Source organism: Haliaeetus albicilla, chromosome 1 (genome assembly GCF_947461875.1).
Source record: "Haliaeetus albicilla chromosome 1, bHalAlb1.1, whole genome shotgun sequence".
NCBI classification, from domain to species: Eukaryota; Metazoa; Chordata; class Aves; order Accipitriformes; family Accipitridae; genus Haliaeetus; species Haliaeetus albicilla.
The window spans coordinates 69,433,013-69,454,555 of record NC_091483.1 but is presented as its reverse complement, the minus strand read 5'-3'; the positions used below and the strand labels follow the sequence as shown (position 1 = coordinate 69,454,555).

The 21,543-nt window shown below is 36.2% G+C and overlaps 1 protein-coding gene across 3 annotated transcripts in view; it reads right to left on the bottom strand.

Moving 5' to 3' along the window:
* Positions 1-4,250: 4,250 nt before the first annotated feature.
* Positions 4,251-21,543, bottom strand: part of BOD1L1 (biorientation of chromosomes in cell division 1 like 1) — a 37,743-nt gene continuing 20,450 nt past the window's right edge. The window contains exons 13-25 of one of the 3 annotated variants that reach the window (XM_069793409.1): positions 19,145-19,191; positions 18,124-18,211; positions 16,984-17,063; positions 16,236-16,320; positions 15,162-15,235; positions 13,725-13,800; positions 13,610-13,644; positions 11,618-11,663; positions 8,612-8,646; positions 8,415-8,499; positions 7,801-7,954; positions 5,887-6,030; positions 4,251-4,735 (exon numbers count right to left, since the gene is read on the bottom strand). In XM_069793409.1, coding sequence (XP_069649510.1) covers positions 4,627-4,735; positions 5,887-6,030; positions 7,801-7,954; positions 8,415-8,499; positions 8,612-8,646; positions 11,618-11,663; positions 13,610-13,644; positions 13,725-13,800; positions 15,162-15,235; positions 16,236-16,320; positions 16,984-17,063; positions 18,124-18,211; positions 19,145-19,191 — 1,058 coding nt within the window. In that variant the 3' untranslated portion in view covers positions 4,251-4,626. Of the gene's footprint in view, positions 4,736-5,886; positions 6,031-7,800; positions 8,001-8,414; positions 8,500-8,611; positions 8,647-11,617; positions 11,664-13,609; positions 13,645-13,724; positions 13,801-15,161; positions 15,236-16,235; positions 16,321-16,983; positions 17,064-18,123; positions 18,212-19,144; positions 19,192-21,543 lie in introns of those variants that run through there. The other 2 variants (XM_069793413.1, XR_011326482.1) reach the window with 2 other exon arrangements.

The following is a 21,543-nucleotide window of genomic DNA, read 5'->3' as shown; positions in this document are numbered from 1 at the left end:
TCTTTTGGACTTTATTCACAAAGCCAGCAAGGATAAGAGCTAAAAAGCTGAGATTTGAAAGAGGAAGGGGGTTTAAATCAGAAATAGCCTTTCAAGGAATTTTGGTGAAACATCAGAATCTGGAAACAAAGACTAGAATGTAGATAGAATTTCCTTGGTGTTTAAACTTTCATGTTTTAGTGGGAAAAAACACTCTGCTTGAAACCAACCCAGGATTTTTGAGAAGCTGATGGAAGTAATGGAGTGTGACGTACATAGCTGGGACAAGGAATCTACTGGAAGAAGTAAGCACAGTATCTTTAAGAAGTTGCCAAAACCTGCAGAAGGCTGACACAGGCAATTTCCTCTGAACTGAAGGTACAAGCAAATGAAATAGATGGAAGGCTGCTGAAGACGTGAAGATAAGAGCCTTCTGAGCTCGTATATGAAATGATCAAGCAGGCCATGTTGAGAATACGTAAGTTACCAAGAGCTTGGAGTAAGTATATGCTATATGAAGGTGCAGTTGACTTTAAGATGTTCACATTAAATCTTAAAACTGAAAACATTTCACATGGAATGACTTCAATGGGAAGAGAACAAAAATCTAGCAGTTAAATTCACTCTTTACAATATAAACAGGTACAGCTCCAATGAAATCACAGGCTGCTTTGGAAGGACACGTACAAGTCACTCAGCTTCAGGGCAGCAATTCTCTTCAGACCAGTGATTCTCAGCATCACAGAAGTCCCACGACCTCTTCCAAAAGCAAGGAGTGACAAGAGTCTGTGGTGGCAAATGGTCTTTTCCCAATGCAGAACTTGATAGAGGTATCAGACTTCAACCACTTTTAGTGTTGACTCCTAAGCCTGTATTGGACTTGCATCATAGTGGACCTCTGTTGATAGTCACTGTGACCAGGAGCACCTGCTGCTCTTGGTTGCCAAGTCTTATGGGATAAATTTTTACTGAGTCTCTGGACATATAAAGGCAGCTCAGGACAGTATACAGCCTTCGAGGGATCAGGGCCAGGGGTGGTTCTGTACACATGATGCTCTCAGAACATAGGCTGAGAGAGAAGAAACAGTGGACATATGTATTTGGGATGGATGTCACACACTGAAGAAAACCGAAACAACTGAGAAGTACATGTGTTACGAGAGAAGCTGTTGGAACAGAAAACTGAAGCATTTAGAGATCTGCCAGCATCAGCAAAAACTTTGTCCCAGCTGCTGAGTGCACCTACTGACTTTGGATCAGGTTCTAGAGGGAAATTTCACCAGTTGCAAGTCACAAGCTTGCCAGACCCCATCAAAAAATGAAAACTGCAAATGAACTTTTACTGATGAGCCCTTAGTTGGTTTAAAAAAACACCACCACAAAAACCCCAACCAAACAAAATCCAGTTGTGTGATTTAAAAACTATATAGTAGATTACTGTCTTCAATCTAAAATACCATGGGGTTAAGAGATGCAAATAACCTTTAAGCAGAATACACTAGAAAATGAGGAGATACTGACAACTAGCCAACAGTCAGCTGGTTGACACAGGCAGCTGAGGTAGGGTAAGCAGGATTCAAGTTCTCGTTCTGTAAAACTCGGCAGGGGGACTTGAACTCCATCTTCCACCAGGACATCTCTGGTTCACTCAATATTGTAATATTCAGAGAAAGGAAGCAGTTCCAAGAGAAGGAACTGGAAGAAAAAACAGCTACTACAACATAAAAAAAATAGCCAAGCAGTTTAGAAATTTGCAGGGTAGCCATGTTCTTCCACTAAAGGTGGCAACAAACTGCCTCGAGCAAATCTCGCCATAAAACACTTTCAGGACATTGTTTCATCACAGTGCAGAATAGTATTTTTTTCCTGAACTCTCTAAATTTGCATGGGGTAGGAAAGTATAGTTGCTTTATACATATGCCAAGGTTCAAGCTGGACTACAACCCTACCTTCTGAACAAGATGGATGTGCCTCCTGCTGCACCCAAGGGAAAACTGATTCCTCTGCCCCCTTTCCTTCCTTGTGCTCAGGAAGGGCTCTGGGAGACAGTGTATGAAAAACTTGGAAACTGTAAACATTCAGTGCCCAAGTTATGCTTAAATACAGCAGACCACTACAGTACCTGTGAAGTATAAACAGTAATTTAGGTAACAGGCACTTGAAACTACTAAGCAAAGAAAAAAAATTCCAAACATGGATGGACAGTGATGTGGCCTGGCAGAAACATCTATTTTGCTGAAAAGGAACAAGATGCTATTGCCATACATACCATTATCCAGTGAGTGAAATGTGCGCAAGTTAAAATAGTTTGTGGAATTGGCACTTCCCCTCCTCAGCCTTTAAGTAAAAGTTGCTCTCATGGTGGAAAATACTTCCTTTAATGCCTTCATATAATAATTTAATGAATGATCAAAGATACATTCCACAGACAAGAAGATTCTCCTAAATGTTATCCCTTGCTAAGGGGAAGGACAGTAGAAGACCTTCTAAGCAGGTTAACTCTGAGAGACCGTCATTGATCTTCAGGGTTGTATTTCTCTGCTGAGATCAACAGACAACTGGCAGTCAAAGAGGATCAGACACTTACAAGTAGGAGCTTTGTCAATCATTATAATCCATCAGAACAGATGTGCCAGTGAAATATGCAAATGTAAACTGTACTGTGGCAGGAGAGGTACCACTAGCAGAAATAGAGAGAGAAGAAGAAATGATAATAATGTACAGTGTGGTGGGGGGCTTAGGAACCTCCTGAGCAATCTCACTACTGAATTCAGGTATAAGGGAACAAAACCGGAACAGATGCAGGGAAGGACTCCAAGTATGATCAAAAGTCTAGAAAGCACTGATTCAAAAACAAACAGTTCAGCTTGTTTAGCCTTACAGAAAAAAGGCTGAAAAGAAATCTACTATTTTGGCCTACGCATACTGCAGCGGGCAAAGGAGAAATAAAGGAAATAAAAAAAAAAGGAAAGGATTCAACTTATCCTACAACTGTACACGAAGAAGTGCATAAACATTAGTAACATATAGGCATATATCAGCAGTACGTTAGCAGGGTATGTATTAGTATGGGAGCAGAGTTAAGGTAGAAATCAAAAGGAGTTAATTTTCAGAGCAAAGAGGTTTTCTTTTTTTAGACTTGAGTTTGCTTAGGAAAAACCCCCAGTATGTGTGCACCTGCTTTTGTAGTGTACTAAGCCTGGTAAATGGTTAAGTCCTTTCCCCACTGTTTTAATACCTAAAATATAAGCACTTGTGAACATTTAAAGACACTAATCAGGTAAAGCTTATAGACATGGCTCCAACCAAATACATTTGTAAAAACAAGTTCCACAGCAATACAATTAAAGAATAAATAAATATGGCAACTCAGGTTTTTGGCAAACATTTTATAATTTTTATATAAAAATCTCAGTAAGAAACCAAGCAGAATATCTGACGGAAACATCTGCCTTACAACAAGTTCAAAAAAAACCTCACAAAAGAAAAAGAGAAAAAAACAAAAGTAAAATTCCAACCCCCCAGAATTCTTTTTAATTATAAACCAGAATATCAACAAAACACTTAAAATAATCTCAGATTGTTTGGCAACTCATCACATCATAACAAGAGACACATTTGATCATAAGAAAAGTTTAACTTTATATACAACTTCACTTGAACATTTGCTCTTACCAGAGTTAATATACATTAAAAAAAGATTCTGGCAATAATACCAGGTTCTATTTTTAATACCTGTGTATAAAATGTAACATAAAATGCTGAAGCTCTATAGTTAGGAGAAGTGACATTTGATTTCAATGGGTCCCTCTGTTGAAAAAGACAAATACTGAAAGAACAGGTGTTTAGTTGCAAAATAAAACTGTTTCATTTCAGGGTAGTGTCGGCTGACTGTGAATAAATCTAACCTAATACTATTTATTTCTTGAGGCTGGTAGTAAATTCACAAGTGAAAATATAATCCAGTAAGATTACATTTTAGATTTTATACTTTGTCACAAATGTGAACAGAAAGGAGCCAAGTCCCTTTCACTATGCTAAACTACTTTAATGCATGCGAGAAAAATACTTTACCAACTGTCTGAGCATATTTTAGAGAACTTCAGGTTTTAGACAGCCCTGGGGGAGCGGAGGGGAAGTTTCCTACTGACATCTGCATAGAATGTAAAATATATAATTAAAAAACCCTAAGGTATATACTAAAGTTTACAGACCAATGCTTTCCATATAATAAATAAAATGTCCATCATTGATTAGATTCATACACAGAGTAAAATACAACCTATTTTTACAAGTTTATTTACAAAGTGTATTAGTAGGCTGAGGGGTGCCTCATGGGTTGGAAGCATCTGCATTAGCATGTCACATTGGGAAACCCCAACTTTCCAAGTCAGTGATAAAATATATAACTACTTTGTTTTTCATTCAGATACAAAGTAAACTTATTTTTCATCTGAAATAAATGTACATAATATTCTGTATAAACAATAGTTTATAAAGCTGTTTAAAATGTAACTTAAAAGTACTGCATTGATTAACTTAGAGCTCTGAAACAAGCACGTGCAAATCCCTTTGCTTTAAAAAAAATAGAAGCACAGATGTTTTTTTTCTTTTGACTCTTCCATGAACAGTACTAACTGGTAAAGATTATCGTTTCGCTTTCTTTACTGGTGTCTCCTCTGTTTTCTGCTGGCCTTTTCTCCGTACCACTGTTGGGCTGTCTTCCCTTTTACGCTTGGTAGACTGCGCCTTTAACCTGAAAAGCATTATTAATAATTATTTTAACAATGGTAGGACCTGTAAAACAAAAAGGGTCATCAGGCACAATCCTGTTTGGAGAATGGAACTTCATTGTCCATCTCTGATGAATTACCAGGACATATTATTTAAAAGCTCACTACTAAAACATTATATACCAGCACAGACCATAGGGAGACCTTGCACACTCCCATCACATCTTAGCAGGGTACTGCATACTAATTCTGTTTTTGCAGAGTGCTCCAGATATAGAATTTATTTGGGGCTAGAGCTCTACTCCTTCCTCCTCTTTCTTTTGGAAAGACTTGTGGATTATAACAGAATATAATGAACTACATTATCTTGTACCCTGTCTCACAAAGACAGAAGAATAGCAATAGTGGCTTAAGTCTCACATATACAAGTCCACCACATTTCAGCTGCAACCAGTTATAAATGTGGCTTAAACTCCTGGCCATTCATAACCATGCAAAGTAATTAACATGAGGTGAACTGTGACAGCTGATCAGTGCATGACACACATATTTCTGAGGTTCAGTTTGAAGACATTGCCAAGTTTCAGAGTGGCTGACAACTAAATGTATTTGGCATATAACCCATTTTACAGGTAAACTACAAGATGAACAGCAACTGTACATCCTATTTATTACTCCCTTGGGATTTTACACTGTGATCTCAACTTTAAAAATTAAAATGAACCAGGGAAGGAGGGAAAGGGAAGTATTTTCAAAACTTGATATAAGGACTCTCAGAGTTTCTTCTCTTTTATCAGCTGATCTTAGAAGGAACTTTGAAGCATTAGAATCATGTCATCATATATTGCTTTAACCTGAACTACAGCTGCTCTTCCCCCCCTTCAGGAATCACAGCTCAAGTTAAAATACTGCATAACAGCATTTTCAGCTTCTCCCAAGAGGTTTCTGAGGATGGAAAGAAAAAAGTTCTAGTCTTCCAAAATGTTAAAGAAAGAAAGAAAAAGAAAAAACATAAACAGAAGAAAATCCTTTAAAAGCTTTTAAATATGACAAGAGAAAGAACAGAGCAAAGCTAGACTGCTGTTCAGATTTTGAGGCAGTATACTACATATAAGGAAGGGATCAATGTAGTAGCTTCCAAAACAATAGCAGCGGATTCAACTTTAATACTTACTGTGTCAATGGAGGAGATTTATTAATTTTTGTATCACTTGGAGATCTTTTTTTTGCTGCTAGGTTCTGCCGTTTTCTAGGAGAAACTGAACTTGGACTGCTGCCTTTAGAAGTTGCACGTGTGGTTGGCTTGCTGGGCTGCTTTCTGTAATACAAAAGAATGATGAATGTATATATAACAAAACACTTTTACCAAGGCACTTTCTTCTTGGATTCCAAGCGCAGAAAATTAAGTCTGCACAGTATTTGCAACAAGTAAATCAAAGTTGCCAAAAGAAACAGTGAAAAAAAACATTTGCATGCTTCAAGACCCAAACTGCAATGCCAAGCTGCGTATTTTCATATCAAATGTAGATTCAAAAGGCTACTTTACTGACAATCTTTAGTATTTAACTAAATAAAAATCCTAGTTCAAATCTGCAATAATTCTGGTATAAAAGTGTCCACATTTTAAAAGATAGCTTGTAGTACAGGCAGAAGAACAAAAGAAACAAAGGCAAACAGGCTGCAGAAGAAAAGAGAATTTGCTTATCCAGTGTAAAGAAAGAACTCATTAGCTTCAGTATCCACCAGTTCAGGAACATGAAAAACTAGTTACTGGCAATCAACTTCATATAATGGAAAACAGGTTACTGAAGTCAGAAAACCTGATAATCCAACAATGCTGAAGATGAAGCAGCTGCCCCTTCCACAGATTTCCAAAGGCTACTTATAAAATGCAGACTGTCTGCAGCACCTTAAAATAGAGATGTTTTGTAACAGTCAGAGCTAGGAAGATAGCACTGGAAATCTAAGACACAAACCACCCCCCCACCCCCCACCCCCCCCCCAAAATAAAAAAAGTAGATGTTTCCACAAGCAATCAGAATGAGAACACTAATATCTGAACTTTCGTTACAATTTTAGAGTTAACAATTATGCGAGACTAAAGGAAGCCGCTCTGCCTTTACCAAAACAAAGCTGTTGTTTGCAAAGTGGTAGTGGTAAACCTTCGCAGTTTTTATTTAAATAAAGACTACATAACTACTTTCTGATTCAGCTCTGAAATTATGAATTCAAAAGCATACTGTGAACAGTGCTTCAAATAAGCCCCAAAGGCTAACATCATATGATATCTTAGGAATGAAGTAAATCCAGCGAACTTACAGAAATCTCACCACGAACATAAAAAACAAAGCCTGGACTCCAACTCTGTTCTGGAAGGCAGCAACATAAATTAAAGCTTCCCAAAGCTGATATCTATCTCTGTTTGTGGAAACAAAGTCAAGAGGATGAGCTCTGCTATAATTCAGTTTGCCTACAAAAAGGCAGACCTACGCTAAGGGAGATGAACGGCTTCTTGAAAACAGAACTCTTGCTACCACACTAGTCTTTTGCAGTAAGATTGCTTTCTGAGCTTGCAGATCACCATATTAGAAATGAGATCCTCCAGTGCTGCAGATTGATGTATTTAACTTGGATAATATTTGGAAAAAGAAACGGACATGGGAAATTACATTTTCACCGCGTTCCAAATCCAAATATCAAATGGTGAATTGCACAGCCAAGTCAGAGGTCCCTTTTTAAGTATCAGAACTAAGTGCCCTTAGACCCAACTTCTGAGACATCACTAGGATGAAGACTGCCAACAGGATCAATTCTTACCTTCTGACATACTCAAGTATGTCTTTTGAGACCCTAACAGTTTCCCCACCTCCCCTTTTGTCTCTTCATCCCTAGAAGAGTGGTACTAGAATTAGAACCAAAATTATTTGGGAAGCTCTCATTAATTAAAAAAAACAACCCCAAAACCAAAAAAAAAACCCCCACCAAAAATGAAAGTAAAAAACACAAGCAACAAAAAAACCCCAAACCCCACAACAACCAAGAACAATGTAGAAAAAAACCTGCTATTGGTGTCTCTACACACAGTTACCTTTGAGCCTCTAATCTTGTGGCTGATCTAGTTGTGGCCCCAGAATGTGCTTCATCATCTTCCTCACCATCTTCTTCCTCACCTTCCTCCTGCTCTTTTAGTTCGTCTTCAGAAGATGTTAATTTCCGACGTTTTCTTTCTGGCTCCAGTGTTTCTGCCCATGTAAAATTTTACACATGTGCTATAATTTTCCAAAAGCCCTCCAAAAGGATATGGACACTTAGTTTAGAAAAGGTATTCTATTCACAAATCCCATTTTAAGTAAGTAATTTTCCATTTCCTTTATGCTTCAACATTTTTAATTCACACTTGTTTGACTTAATCTTGCTAACACATTCACCATAGTTTACTTATGCAGCTCATAGCCAGAATTCGTAGAAAATTCATGACGCTTTATAGAAGCATCTGGGATGTAGCAATTCTGACATGAGATTACAGTAATTTACACATATTTACATAATATTTACACTAGCTGTAACTCAATGATTTTTCCTCAAGAAAGGAAAATTGAATAAAGCTTATCTTGTTGCTATTAGTAAACAGAAAGGCAGTAAACAGAAAGTAAGCAGTAATATGTTCTCATTCTGTTAGCAGTAAAAGTTTCATGTTTTTACCAGTTTCCTCTGATTGAACCAGAGAACGCCTGGGCTTTCTTCCCCTTTTACGTAAAATCATTTCTGCTTTCTCGGCTTCATCTTCCTGAAAAAATAAAATGGAAGCAAGTAAGGCAAGAACAATTTAATTTAAATAAAAGACAGACATTTTTCCTTACATATGGATTATAAACTCAAATTAAAATGGGTGCACTTACATTTGTTGTTTCTTTCTTATCAGGTATGTCTGTACCTAGAAAGAAAGGACAGAAAAAAACTTAATCCTGAGCTTCAAGTCTTTTGCCAATCAGTTTAAAAAGGAGTTCTTTCAAACTCTCTCAACTTCGCATAAACATCACAGAAGCTCAGAAAACATTTAAAGTCTCTATCTAATTTAGAATATGGTTTTGTTGTATTTTGTTATATACAGAGACTGGGACAATGATTAATTTTTAAGCAGTAAGGCTTTATAAGACTAACATTATTTATTGCTTTGTTGCATATGCTGTTTTGTTTTAATGAAAATGAAAAAGTTACTTACCCCTTTTAATTACTGTCAACCAATTACAGAATCACAGAAAAATTTAGCTTGGAAGGGGCCTCTGGAGGTCATCTAGTCCAACCTCTTGTTCAAAGCATAGCTAAATTAATTGATCTGATCCTACTGCTCAAGATCTTGTTCAATCCAATTTTGAGTCTCCAAGAACACGGTCCCTCCAGGCAATCTGTTCTAGTGCTTAACTATGCCCATGGTGAAGCACCAAGATGGTTGTAGCTCAAAAAGACAATATTTAAACCTGTCTAATACCTGGCATGCAAATTATGTGACTTCCTCTGTTGAACCACTTTTTACTTTCAATTCAGTACTTCTTACAGACTGGCCTGTGCATGCTGAAATACATTTATAACCCTACAACCCATGTTTCAACCTGGCTTCTCTCCATAGTAGATGCTTACCACTTCTACCCTAAGTCTATGATAAGAAAGATTATTTTACAAAGCTTTTGAGCTTTGTCAAATGGAATTATCTGCAACACTGCAAGGATAAAAATCCTTGGAAATAGGAGAGAAGCAGCCTAAGCAAAAGCAAGTTTTTATACTTTTTCTCCCCTTCCATAAAATTGCTGCCTATTTTTGTTTTCTGAAAGCAACACAAAAGACAACAAGCTCTAAACCCATCACCAATTAGACTGATAGAACAAACAGAATGAATGTCAGTGCAACGGATCAAAAATAGATCTCAAAGAGCAGAAGCATATTCTAAAATTCACACAAGTTTTCTGCAGCTCCTTTGTTAGGGTTATGAGGAAAAAAATTTACACAAAAGCAAATGAAATAAAATGCAAAGATGTTTAACTATTCAATAAAGAAATGCAATAAAACATAGGACTGACCACTGTGTTAAGTATTTTACACAAAATAAGTCTAACATATAACCAACATTTAGTAGTTCTGTTGTGTTCAAAAGATAGCTACTTCAAAATTCTGGTAAGTTTTGGCAAATTTGTAGCAAAATGCTTTTTGATTGAAAAATACTCCATGTGAGTACAAGACATGCCTTTCTTAAGAGATACAACCCTCTCTTTAGCACATGAAGATGTAGTACTTTTGCCTCAAGGTAAGTATAAAAATAATAAGGTATAGTATTTTAAAATCTTACTAACTTTACAGCAGCAACTGCTGATAAGTGCAACATAATTTTAGTTTCAAGTTCAGTGTCAGTGTTACGGGAGGATGCTGCCTTCAGAAACCAGATGTCTGTTAACTGCATGAGTTGTACTGACTGAAAAGAAACTCTCTGTTTCCCACTCTATACGTGAGTCTGTCCCTATTGCAAACCCTTGTGCAGAGCACCCAAAAATTACCAGAGTAAGTGAACTGCACAGAGGGATTCCACTTTTCTTTTCACTGCCAGAGGTTTTCAACTCCTTTTCTCACATGAATGCTAACATATGATGAAAAGTTTAACAGGGTATTTCATCCACTTTATACACTCTTCTTAACATTGCTGTGACATCAACAGCCTTTTACCTGGAAAAAAAAATGTTGCTTAACACACTAAATTAAGCTTTAAGTACTTAGTCGGATGTCTGTCCTTCTGAATAAAAACAAACCAGAATGCACTTTTATACCTTTCTCGCATTCTTGTCTGGTCTCTTTGCAGTTGACAGAAACCAACTACCACACAGCCAGCTAACCCTTTAGAGACAATTCTGAAGTGTATGGACTAAAGCTGAGATTTTAAAAAAATGTGGAGAAAATAGGAAATGGTCCGTATGTGCAGTGCAGCCAGATCAGTATCTCTGTAGAAACCTAATCTTTTGGAAACTCCAGGAGATTTGTTTTGAAGACTTGTTTTCTCAGATTTGTTGCATGAATGTTTGTATTTGTTTACAAACCATATTTTAACTTGCCTTTCAGGTTCATCTGCTTCCTGAATGGATTTTAAAGTCTATTTTATGAATGGTCACAATTAAAAAGACACATTTAAACAACCAGGGCAGTTCAGACTCCATACATGTGAAAAATTAACTACACCATCTAAAATTCACCAAAGTTTGACTGCCTACAAATCACAGGTTTGAAGAGGAAAGAGAAATACAAAAGTATTTCACTTTATTTGACTTTACTTTGAAGCACTAGAAGTACATTTCTGAGTAAAGTTAAGCGATCATCTTCTGAAGATCTTACAGCAGTTGTGAAAGGGGAAGGAAATATCCCCTCAAGCTACCACTAAGCTCTTTAGACACACATCCACAGATAATCCAATTAACTGAACAAAATTTGAGTTTTTCCTACATGTATTTTAAAACAGTTTATGTAGTAAGTGTGATTGATAGTCATTGTATGAAAGAAAATAAGCAGAAATGGAAAATAGTCACTAAAAACCAGTTTGATGGGGTACCTACTTGCCTCTGAAGCTCTGCCATGTGCCTATCCACACAAACAAATTATCTGGTATATTCTGCAATGCACTATTCAGCACTTAACAGTGCTGCTGCATCTCTGAAATAAGTTCTTCTCAAGCTGCAATTTTTTAAATTAAGAACTCAATAGGAATTAAGGACAAGTCTTCACTGTTCTGTTTACTCAGATATTTTCACGTGTTGATAATACTGACTGTCAGGGATGATGTTTAGGAAGAACCCATGTGATTTTCTTGAAAACTCTTATCTATTTCTTTCATCTTTGTTTATTTGTTAAAGCAGATATCATTTGCTTACCTGTTTGAGGTGTTTTTTCTCTACTCGCAAAGATAGGAAACTGCAGCTGCAATTAAAAAAGAGTGGGTTTTTTAATTTAAAGAAAATCAGAAAAATCCAGGATTGTATTACACAGACACAGAAACTTGCTCCCATTCATAGTATAACGTATCTGCAAGTCTAGATAGCATGAACATTCTAATGAGCATACAGAAAGTTTGTACTGAGTTTCTTAACAGCAGTATGCATCTTTCCATTTATGACAAATATTTGAAATTAGTCAAATCAGCCCATAAACAAAAGAAATCATAGCAGTTTCAGTAACTTAACTGACACTAAAGTCATTGCAATAAAAGACACAAAGTTAAATTCAAATACATTTCCGAAAACTTAATTATTAACAATACAAAAAATTTTAGTGCAGTCACTTTATGCAATCACGTATACAGATTTGCAGAATTATAAATCACCAGAATTTTGTATTTAGTCAGAATGAGAAACAGCTATGTACAATTATGTAATCTCCTATAATGATTGTCCAAAAATCCAGTTGCTTTCATCACTGAACAACTACACTAGGATGTCTACGCTTCCTTTGAAGTGGCAAGTTCTCAAAGCAGCCTAGGGGAAACTGTCACACAAAGATAATATCTCACCTTACACAACCATTATCTCAGATGGAGGGCAGATACCGCTCCTCCTGGAGCCAGCCTGTAACTCACTGACCCACCAATCAGTCATCACTAAGAGGTACAAGACCTTTAAAACAGTCGGACTAGAACAAGATGATTCTGTTCCAGCACTGAGGGTGCCAAGGTGCATCTATTTCTGAGGGGGATTTTAAAATTAGTTTTAATTCTTATTTGAAAAACAAACAAACAACGTCCCTACCCCCCCCCAACCAACACAAAACCCCCAAACATCAAAAGCCACACCAGTTCAAATTACATTTTATTAAATTAATATTGGGGAGGAGGGGGGGAGGCAGGAGGCGCAGGGGGAAAATTGATGAGGAAAGATTAGGAATTCTGAAACAAAACTCCACCAGAGCTGTAGAAGGGACAGGACTCAAAGGGCTGCCTGAAATGTTGCAGGGACAGAACAAGCAGGGACGAGAACTCCTGCTATCTATAGCCTAGGTAAATTCCCAAGACTTCTGACACCTACGCCAGCTGGCGCCTCACCAGGCAAGCAGGCAGAAAACATGAGTTTCAATACAACTTTGTCTTTAAAATCACCTCTTTTCTATGCAATAACACTGACTCTGACATACAGGAATTCCCAAGAGAGAAGCCTTCCACCAGAATAAATCCAACTAGTTGTATTCCACAAATATGCCTGATCCATTACTACCCTGTGCTGTAATCCAACTCCACTGCAGAAACACTCCCAACAGAATACTTTCTTAGCAGTGAATGTACTTCACAGGGGTTTAGAAATTAAGATATTGCTGAACTTTAAAAGACAGAGGTATGTTTCATGAGCTCTTAAGTTACTAACCAGCATGTCTATCTTTTGAATGAACTATACACATTGTAATATAGATAATACAACTGCATTACACAATACTGTATTTTACAGATGTTAAGAGTTACTATGAGCTATTATTATGACAGGTTCAGTAGAGGAAAAAAAAATCTCAAGTTTTTGAAACAGTCACCTTGATCTTCACGCCAAAATTACTCTCAGCACAAATTAAAAGACATGTGTGCACATAATCAGAATTTCACCCTGCGTACAAGTATATTGCTAGCCAGCGTAACACTTAGATTTGTATTAAGTATGTTGTATTAAGTTTCATACTGTTAGGTTATTTGCTGTGTTCTGACTTAATAGTATATTTTGCTTACAAAGTTCAGTTATATTAGGAGATATTATTTTTTGTTTGCTTAGACTGAACTTGATAATCAAGTTTTCTGTAAGATGTTTCTGAAATACCGTTAACTGTTAAACAGATAAATGGCTCTTGAATCACTGTGTTTAAATGCACCCAAACAAAATAAAGGCACTTACATTCCCAGTGCTCATATCAGCTTTTGACTCCCCACCTGAGGGAAGAAATATGAATTCAGAACTTGAATGTCACTATTTTCCTTGTTTTTCCACACAGGTACTATGAACTACTTACCACCAGGCTGTACAGCTTCAAGAGGGTATTTACGAGGCCTTCCTCTTTTCCGTTTCACTATTACAGGCTGATTTTCCTATTAAAAGTAAAGAACAAAAATATTTTAGTTACTGTAATTGACATTTAGCATTTGAGAAATATAACAAAAAGATTGCTGCTAACTTCATAATGTGATAGTGGCAGAAGTAGTGCTCGTTAGTTTAAAAATATAGATGAGGCAGGTTTCATAGAAAGAGACGCTGCCTGTTACGATGTCCACTGATACAGCTGAAAAGAAATAAGACTACTCCCAATTATACAAAATTCTCTGTGGCTGGCCTCAGGCACAAAGCATGCCTGAGAACACAGTGCCTTCTGCCCCTGTCCCCGCAACAACTCTATCACTTGGTCTCACAAACGCTGCTGGCTTACCCTGTATATCCCACCACATCTTTTCTATCTTACAAGAACTCCAAACTTTGTATCTTGTGAGCCCCTTTTCCCAATGCCATGTAGCACAGGCTACATCTTTTAATAGTTGAGCAAGTGCTATTAAACAGTCAATATCCTAGTTAGCCCAATATACAGATTGGTGACGTTCTCTATATAAACAGGGCCTTTAATAAAAAAGGCCCCTTACTTTGAAGTTTAAGCTTTGAAAGACAAATTTAAGTAATGAATATGGTCAGATGTTTAGATCACAAGTATCCCCAATCTTGGATCACAAAATCACCAATAATAGACGTTCTCCTATTTACAAGGAAAGAAGGTTAAGTGCCTCATTCAGCATTTACTCAAGTCTAGCGATGTCTTCTCCCGCAACGGATCTTAGTGACCCAAGCCTTGAGTAAACAAATGTAACAATTTATTCTTTAAAATTTTCTTCCAAATTAGAAGCAAAAAAAGCAAATGACAAAACCCAACAACTTCGAGAACTGTGTCCATTTCTAGAGGCCAGCAATAATTTTAATCTCTAGGATTCAGACATTTGTTTATAACCACCACTGTAGAGTATCACAAGTATATGCCTAAGAGATAACATAAGGAATTTTAAAACTGTTGAGTGATAATATTTTTGTAAAGCCAAGTCATATTTGCTAGTGACTAAAGTGTCCACATCTCAATTACAAGGTTTTCAGAAAAAATGATTTCTATACAATACGACTCTATAGAATTGCTTTCTATACAATTTATAAGTGCTATTAAATGTAGGAAGGGAGTTAATTCTACTTCAATAATCAGCCACTGATGTCCTATGGTCTGTGAATTTATACTTTGACACAGAACTACATGACTCTCTGGTACTTTACAGTACCAAACAAAAATTTTCACAGCTATTTCTATGTTGGGTGAAGTCAAAGTTTTAATACTGTTGTCAACAAAATACAAAGACAAAGTACTTATTTTCAGTGTGAACCTACATTATCTTGGTTAGTTAACATGAATAAGACCACTCACCTCCGGAGAATTTTCATTTGATTCTAGACCACACTTTTCCTTTTCAGACAGTTCCTGTTCGATGATAAATTCATCTTCACACATGCAAAAAAACAAGAAGAGAGAAACTGTACACCTTTGTTTTTTTATTAGACAAAGAAAAAGGTACAAGCCACAACCTCTGCACTAAAAGCCTTATTTCATTCTGTAGCCCAAAATTCCCTAAAAACACCCATCACAAATTAACACTATTTGCCTGTAGCAACAATATACTGGTCTGCCAGAATGCTTCCCTAACACTAGTGGAGATAGATCGGTCTTCTAATTTAAGATAAAACAAAAGCTCAAGAGGGTGACCCACTGTAAAGTGGCAAGATAGATATAAGCCACTACTCAATTTTCTCCCACATTCAATGAAACAGGAGGATGAGGATACCAGCTTATTGCAGAACAGTTTCAGACTTATCAACATGCTCACTGGAGAGACAAAACTATGAACAGGTCAAACTAACATTAGGGAAGATACTCACACTGCTCACACAAAGACAGTTACATCAAAGCCAATATTAACACTTAACACACTGTGGACACGCCATCTTTTATTATTTATTTTAGTGCAATGAATAAGTCAACTACAACAGTGCAACCTGCACACTCTTTCCTGGTTCATTTCTCTACAGAAACTAACAGGACTGATTCTGATGGTGAATATGTCATGGGTTTTTTTTCCACAGAAGGACACCTCTTATTTGTGGTTAGAGTTAGGAGAAGTTCTTCTTGTCACATACCCCGATTGTGCTATTTCCCTATCCACCTGTTTATTTGCAATTAGCTTTCCTACCCAAGGTACATACTGAAGCAGTAACGGAGTGGATGGGTGATAGCACAGCAGAAACATCAAATCTGCTCTCACCATTAAAGGAACTAGGATTAATGCATTATTTGATAGCAGTAATAGAACAGACAGCAACTAGAGAATATATGCAAGTATTTGCTGGGATCAAGTTCCTAATTTCTCTCAGAATCATTCAAATGAAAAGAAATTAGCATTCAGCATGGGTTCATAAAATTGCCCAGAATGGGCAGTTTCACTACCTTTTTCTTCCATAGTACTTTCAGGAGGTGTATGCCTTACATCAATTTCTTTGGACACTTCTGCTGTATCACTTGAAATAACTTCCTACATGATTTTGAAACAACAAAGAAAAGAGCATCTTACCAAAAATTAAAGATCATTGTCAGTTACTTATACTAAAAAAACCCACCCACCCAACCCAATACACAAGTAGTTATTTTATTCATCAAGATTTTGTAATGTCTCTTACAAACTTCGATGCCGAGAAGCTTCATCAAAATCAATGGGTGAGATAGTCCCAAATATTCTGCACATACTCTTAAAAGGAACATCTGTTTTGTCTTGAATTCCTGTTTTGACTTAGAAGGGATCAGTGCAAACCCAGAACTCTGCTAAAGTCTAATACTCTCTTGCAGATCTCAGACCAGTATGACCATGAAGATGCTGAACTGACTGGACAGCTGGGATCCAGTAATGCTCCATGCAATCCCAAGCTCCTAACTATTGTGCAAATTGGTCCACCACACCTCAAAAGAATTCAGGTGCTGCGCACACCACCACAGACTTCTTTTTTTTAAATTGTATTCCCCTTGAAAAGTGAATATCTTTCTACAGTCAGTTATTTTGTATTCAAGACAATGCAAAAGTAGTTTACAGTTAATAATGAAAATACCTCCCAAAATAAACTGCTATAGAAATACAAACTTAGACTTCCATCTAACTTACATTACAATTGCAGAACATTAAAAAAAATGTTCTTGAAAATACCTTATTGTTATCAGGTTTCATTTTGGAACACTGACTTTGTTCATCATCTTTCCTCCCATCCTGAGCAATCAGCTGGTTGCCTGCAAAAACAAACAACAGTTCAAGTGTTAAAAAAGTGCCTTCTGCATTTGTCAGATTTTCATGCCACTTTTATATTAGCTCATCGTTAGTGCGATTCAAAAGATTCTGAAAAGCAGCATCTTATTTACAGAAATATGAACAGAAAGTTATGCTAACCCCTCTTCAAAAAGGGAAGACAAAACAATTACAAAAAAGAATTCCATGTTTCTTGTATGTTACAAGTGGGGTTTATTTTTTTGTTTGTTTTTTAAAGACAAACTCAAAATTGAAATTTGACAGGTATCACATCAAGAAATAAAACATCAAGCCTAATTTCAATGCACCCAGAGACAGAGAAAGCAGTTAATGCTATGTGAGACACTATAAGGAATACAGCACGGCTTATAACTACTCACTTCATCAAATCAAAATTCTTAGAAACAGAATAAAAACTGTTATAAAAAAAAAAAGACATTATTAATTAACCTAATAGTAGTTTTTTTTTTTTTTTTTTAAATTCTTCTGATGCTGAAAAGACAAAAGCAGTTGAGGGCAGAGCTTGAATAGATATTACATAGTCAGTCTCATTATCATGTCAACAAAATGTCTAACTTATTCCTAAGTTAACTTTATCTAACTTTATCTTAGGAATGTTTATGCCATTCAATAGACTGACTTGCTTCTCACTTTTTGCTTCTAGACAGATAAAAGGTTACACTAAAACTTAGTTCCTTCCAATCTAACAGGAGGAAGCATCCAACCTCACCAAGTCTATTGAATGGCTAGATTTTCCTCTGATGATCAGCTTTCCTCAGCTTTATATTCCTTCCCCGTGTTTTATTTCAAAAGGATAAAATTAGTAATTATTTTAAAGACAAAAAAGTTTCTTTGCTTTATTTTTATCAAATATATTAAGTGTAGTATTAAAAGTTGTTCTGGGAAGAACACTTGCTTTGGAGTTTGGAATTCCCCATATTCTGTTCTTTCCTCCAAAATACCATTTTATGGCCTAATCACAGTAGAACTTTGTTTTGCAGCAGAAAAGCTTTACACAAATTCATGTAGTTCTGTAACACTTACATTTTTCTTTATCCATTGTTCCTGAAGATTTACATTGTGTTCCTCTAGATCTATGTTCTTCAGTTATCTGGGTATCCAAGTTTTCCTCCTACACATAAAACACAAAGAAAGATAACTCCTTACCTTCTTTTTTCCATAAAGTTTATAAACACAGAAGGGAGAAAATTTTTCCTACTTGCTACTTTCAAGTACAACATGCATTAAAATGGAAAGTAGCAGTATTACAACAGCAATTTATTTGTAGAGCTCAAGGAATGCTACTACTATAGGATAGCACCATGAAAGAACTTCTGACTCACAGTATTTTCAGAATTTCTAGTTGATATTTTTAATGAAAAAAGTCTCAGTTTTAATTAAGCACCCTAGTATGTGCTTTAAAAGCAGTTTATCATGGCAATTCACTCAAAATATTTTTGCATTTAAAAGGACACTCTCCTACGTGCAGCAACAGAAGTATCTTACTAGCACCAGAACTGTGGCCAACCAACATTACAATATAGTAATAAATAAGTTTACTACTCAAGTTTAAGAAACCACAAACACATTTTTTAGCTTGTCATCTGCGTTAAACGTCTTGCTTCTGCTCTCTAAGAAACACTTTACATTTGCAACTTTCCCACTCATCTCTTTTATACTTCTAAGCTCCAAGTTCTTGTGAAATCACAGTAGACTACATTAAAATAACAGGTTTCTAATCCTGATCAAAGCCCCAAGAATAATCCTTATTTTTGTCCTCTATTCTCAAGGAGGACAATCAAGCTTCTCTTTTCTGCCAGTTAACAACAGTCTTGAAATAGTCACAGACTGTGGAACAACAATACAAGAAGATTTATTTACTGGCAAATTTGAAAGAATAATTAGACATCAACCTACACAGCTGCACAGTCTCAATATACGTAGGCTCTGAATACACAAAAATCGTATTTTCCTTTAGAGAATATTTAATGTAAATAGAAGTAAATGCAAGTAAGGAAAAAAAAAAAAGCAGCACAGAGACTAAATTTAAAATCCAAGAACTTACATGAAAAGTTTCTCTTTCCAAAGGAATACTCCTTTGCAGCAAATCTATTAAAAAATAATTACAAAAATAATCAGAAAAGCTAAACAAGAGCGAAGTATCATAGCATCCTCTATTTCACCTCTCTGAAAGGATTCTAGAGTACCTGAAACTATATAAAATTTACTTTCAATTTTGGAAATAAGAAGCATCCAATCTTCACATTAACAATATTCAAACAAAAAAATAAAAATAAGGAATATGGATTTCTAAAGCATAGGATATCTGAGAATCATTTTATGGCTAAAATACAGGCAGAGGGCTGTCATCTTTGAAATATATGGTAACTTTAAAATTTCAAATATAGTTCTAGCATTTGAATGAATCAGAATTTTATCCATCACAACCCTAGATGCTGGATCATGGGATCAAGTTAAAAGCGATGAAAACTATGCTGTAACATGACACTTCCAATGAAATAGCTTCCATAATTGTACTAGTGAGACCTGTAGCTGATACAGTGCACATAAGGAAATTGTCCAACTGCTAGACTCTGCTGTACTCCAACTCTGATAGAGTCTTAGCCTTCCATATCGCAAAAATGTGGAAAATAATTATGAATTATGGGAGCTGATGAATGCTCTGCGCTTTTGAAAAAATTCCGTAACTGTCAAAGCCATTTCGTATAGATACATAGAGAACCATAAAGAAGCTGCTCCACTGAGTGTTCTACAGACCCCTTAAAGTCTGATTCATAAAGGCACTGAATTAATATTCTAATTAAAAAAAAAAAGCTGCTAAAACATTCCAAGCAGTTCTTTCAACTACAGTAAGAACACAAACCTATGATCCAATAAAACCACTCAGTTCTACATACAATTTTATATAATTTGTAGCTCATTTCTTAAATCTACATGTTTTAGCAACAATTCTTCCACAGTGATACTATTTAGTTGCACAACATCTTTCAATTTTTAAAGCAGTGTCAAATGAAGAGCTAGATCCTACCCACTCAAACAGCAATGATTTGTTTACATTCCAAGGAATCTTGGACTACTAAACTACTGTGTCTGCTGTTCATACTCATGACAGGACGCACATTTGTCTTTTAAACAACTTCCTTTTACATACGTTGAGCTATATGTATATGTGCGTGTGTGTGTGTGTATATATAGAGAGAGATTATTGTGTGGTAGGGGAGAAAAAGAAAAAAAACTCTACGAAGAGCTACAAAGCATTATTCTTCAGTGTATGTAATGTCCAACATGATTTACACAACAAATGGATTTTTGTTAAACATTTTACATGGAACAAGATTATCACAGCTAGTTCAATCTGCACATTTTAAATTTTAAGTACTGTCTGTCTGGGTGACTGAGTGATGTGAAGTGGTAGTTTTTCAGGCACTTCAAAGAAACATCACAGTACAGAAAAACCGGTTCAAGTTTTGGATCTGCTGTCCTGAAGACCACATTCTTCTAACCCATTCTCAGAGTTTACATTTTCTTTTTTCTGAGTAGAGCATGTCTCTTATGATTTATATGAATATACACCACCATTAAACCAGGTATGTGAATTTGACCTACCCCAAGGATAAAAAGGAATCCAAAGGTTTTTTTACCAATGCTCATATCTCACTCCTATCTTTGTTTTCTATTTGGTAAAACGTTGTTTTGGTATGCATGTCTAAAAATTTAGAAGTGAGCTTAACAGTGTGTCCTTTCATAGCATTTAGGCTTTCAGCTGCAACTTTCCATAAGAGGAAATGCATCTTTAACCTCTTTGGACTCTATATGCAGCAGTATCACTGGTACCTCTTGGAATTCACTTTAGTTTTGTTACTCCATTAACTGAGGATTAACTCTCATCTGGTAGTGTTGTAAACATCTTTGTAATGCATCTGGAGCACAAAATCCATCAAGATGGGAAGAAAGTAGGGGTTTGTTTCTGCTTAAATAGGAAAGCCAAACAATTGCAACACATTTTAAAATAATGTGGTTTTGGGAAACAGGGATTTTTTTTTTTTGTCCTGTTGAAGATTAATTTAATACATGGAAAAGGAATTACTGAGCACAGATCCAAGTTACTAATTGAGATTTCTAGCTAAGTGATTATCTACTTATAAGTACTCTTCAAATTTCAGTGGATGGCCAGAAATATTTTAATCTTCTGGAGAGCAAGAGAGGAGGAGAAGAAAAAGAGGAGGAGGAGAAGAAAAAGAGGAGGAGGAGAAGAAAAAGAGGAGGAGGAGAAGAAAAAGAGGAGGAGGAGAAGAAAAAGAGGAGGAGGAGAAGAAAAAGAGGAGGAGGAGAAGAAAAAGAGGAGGAGGAGAAGAAAAAGAGGAGGAGGAGAAGAAAAAGAGGAGGAGGAGAAGAAAAAGAGGAGGAGGAGAAGAAAAAGAGGAGGAGGAGAAGAAAAAGAGG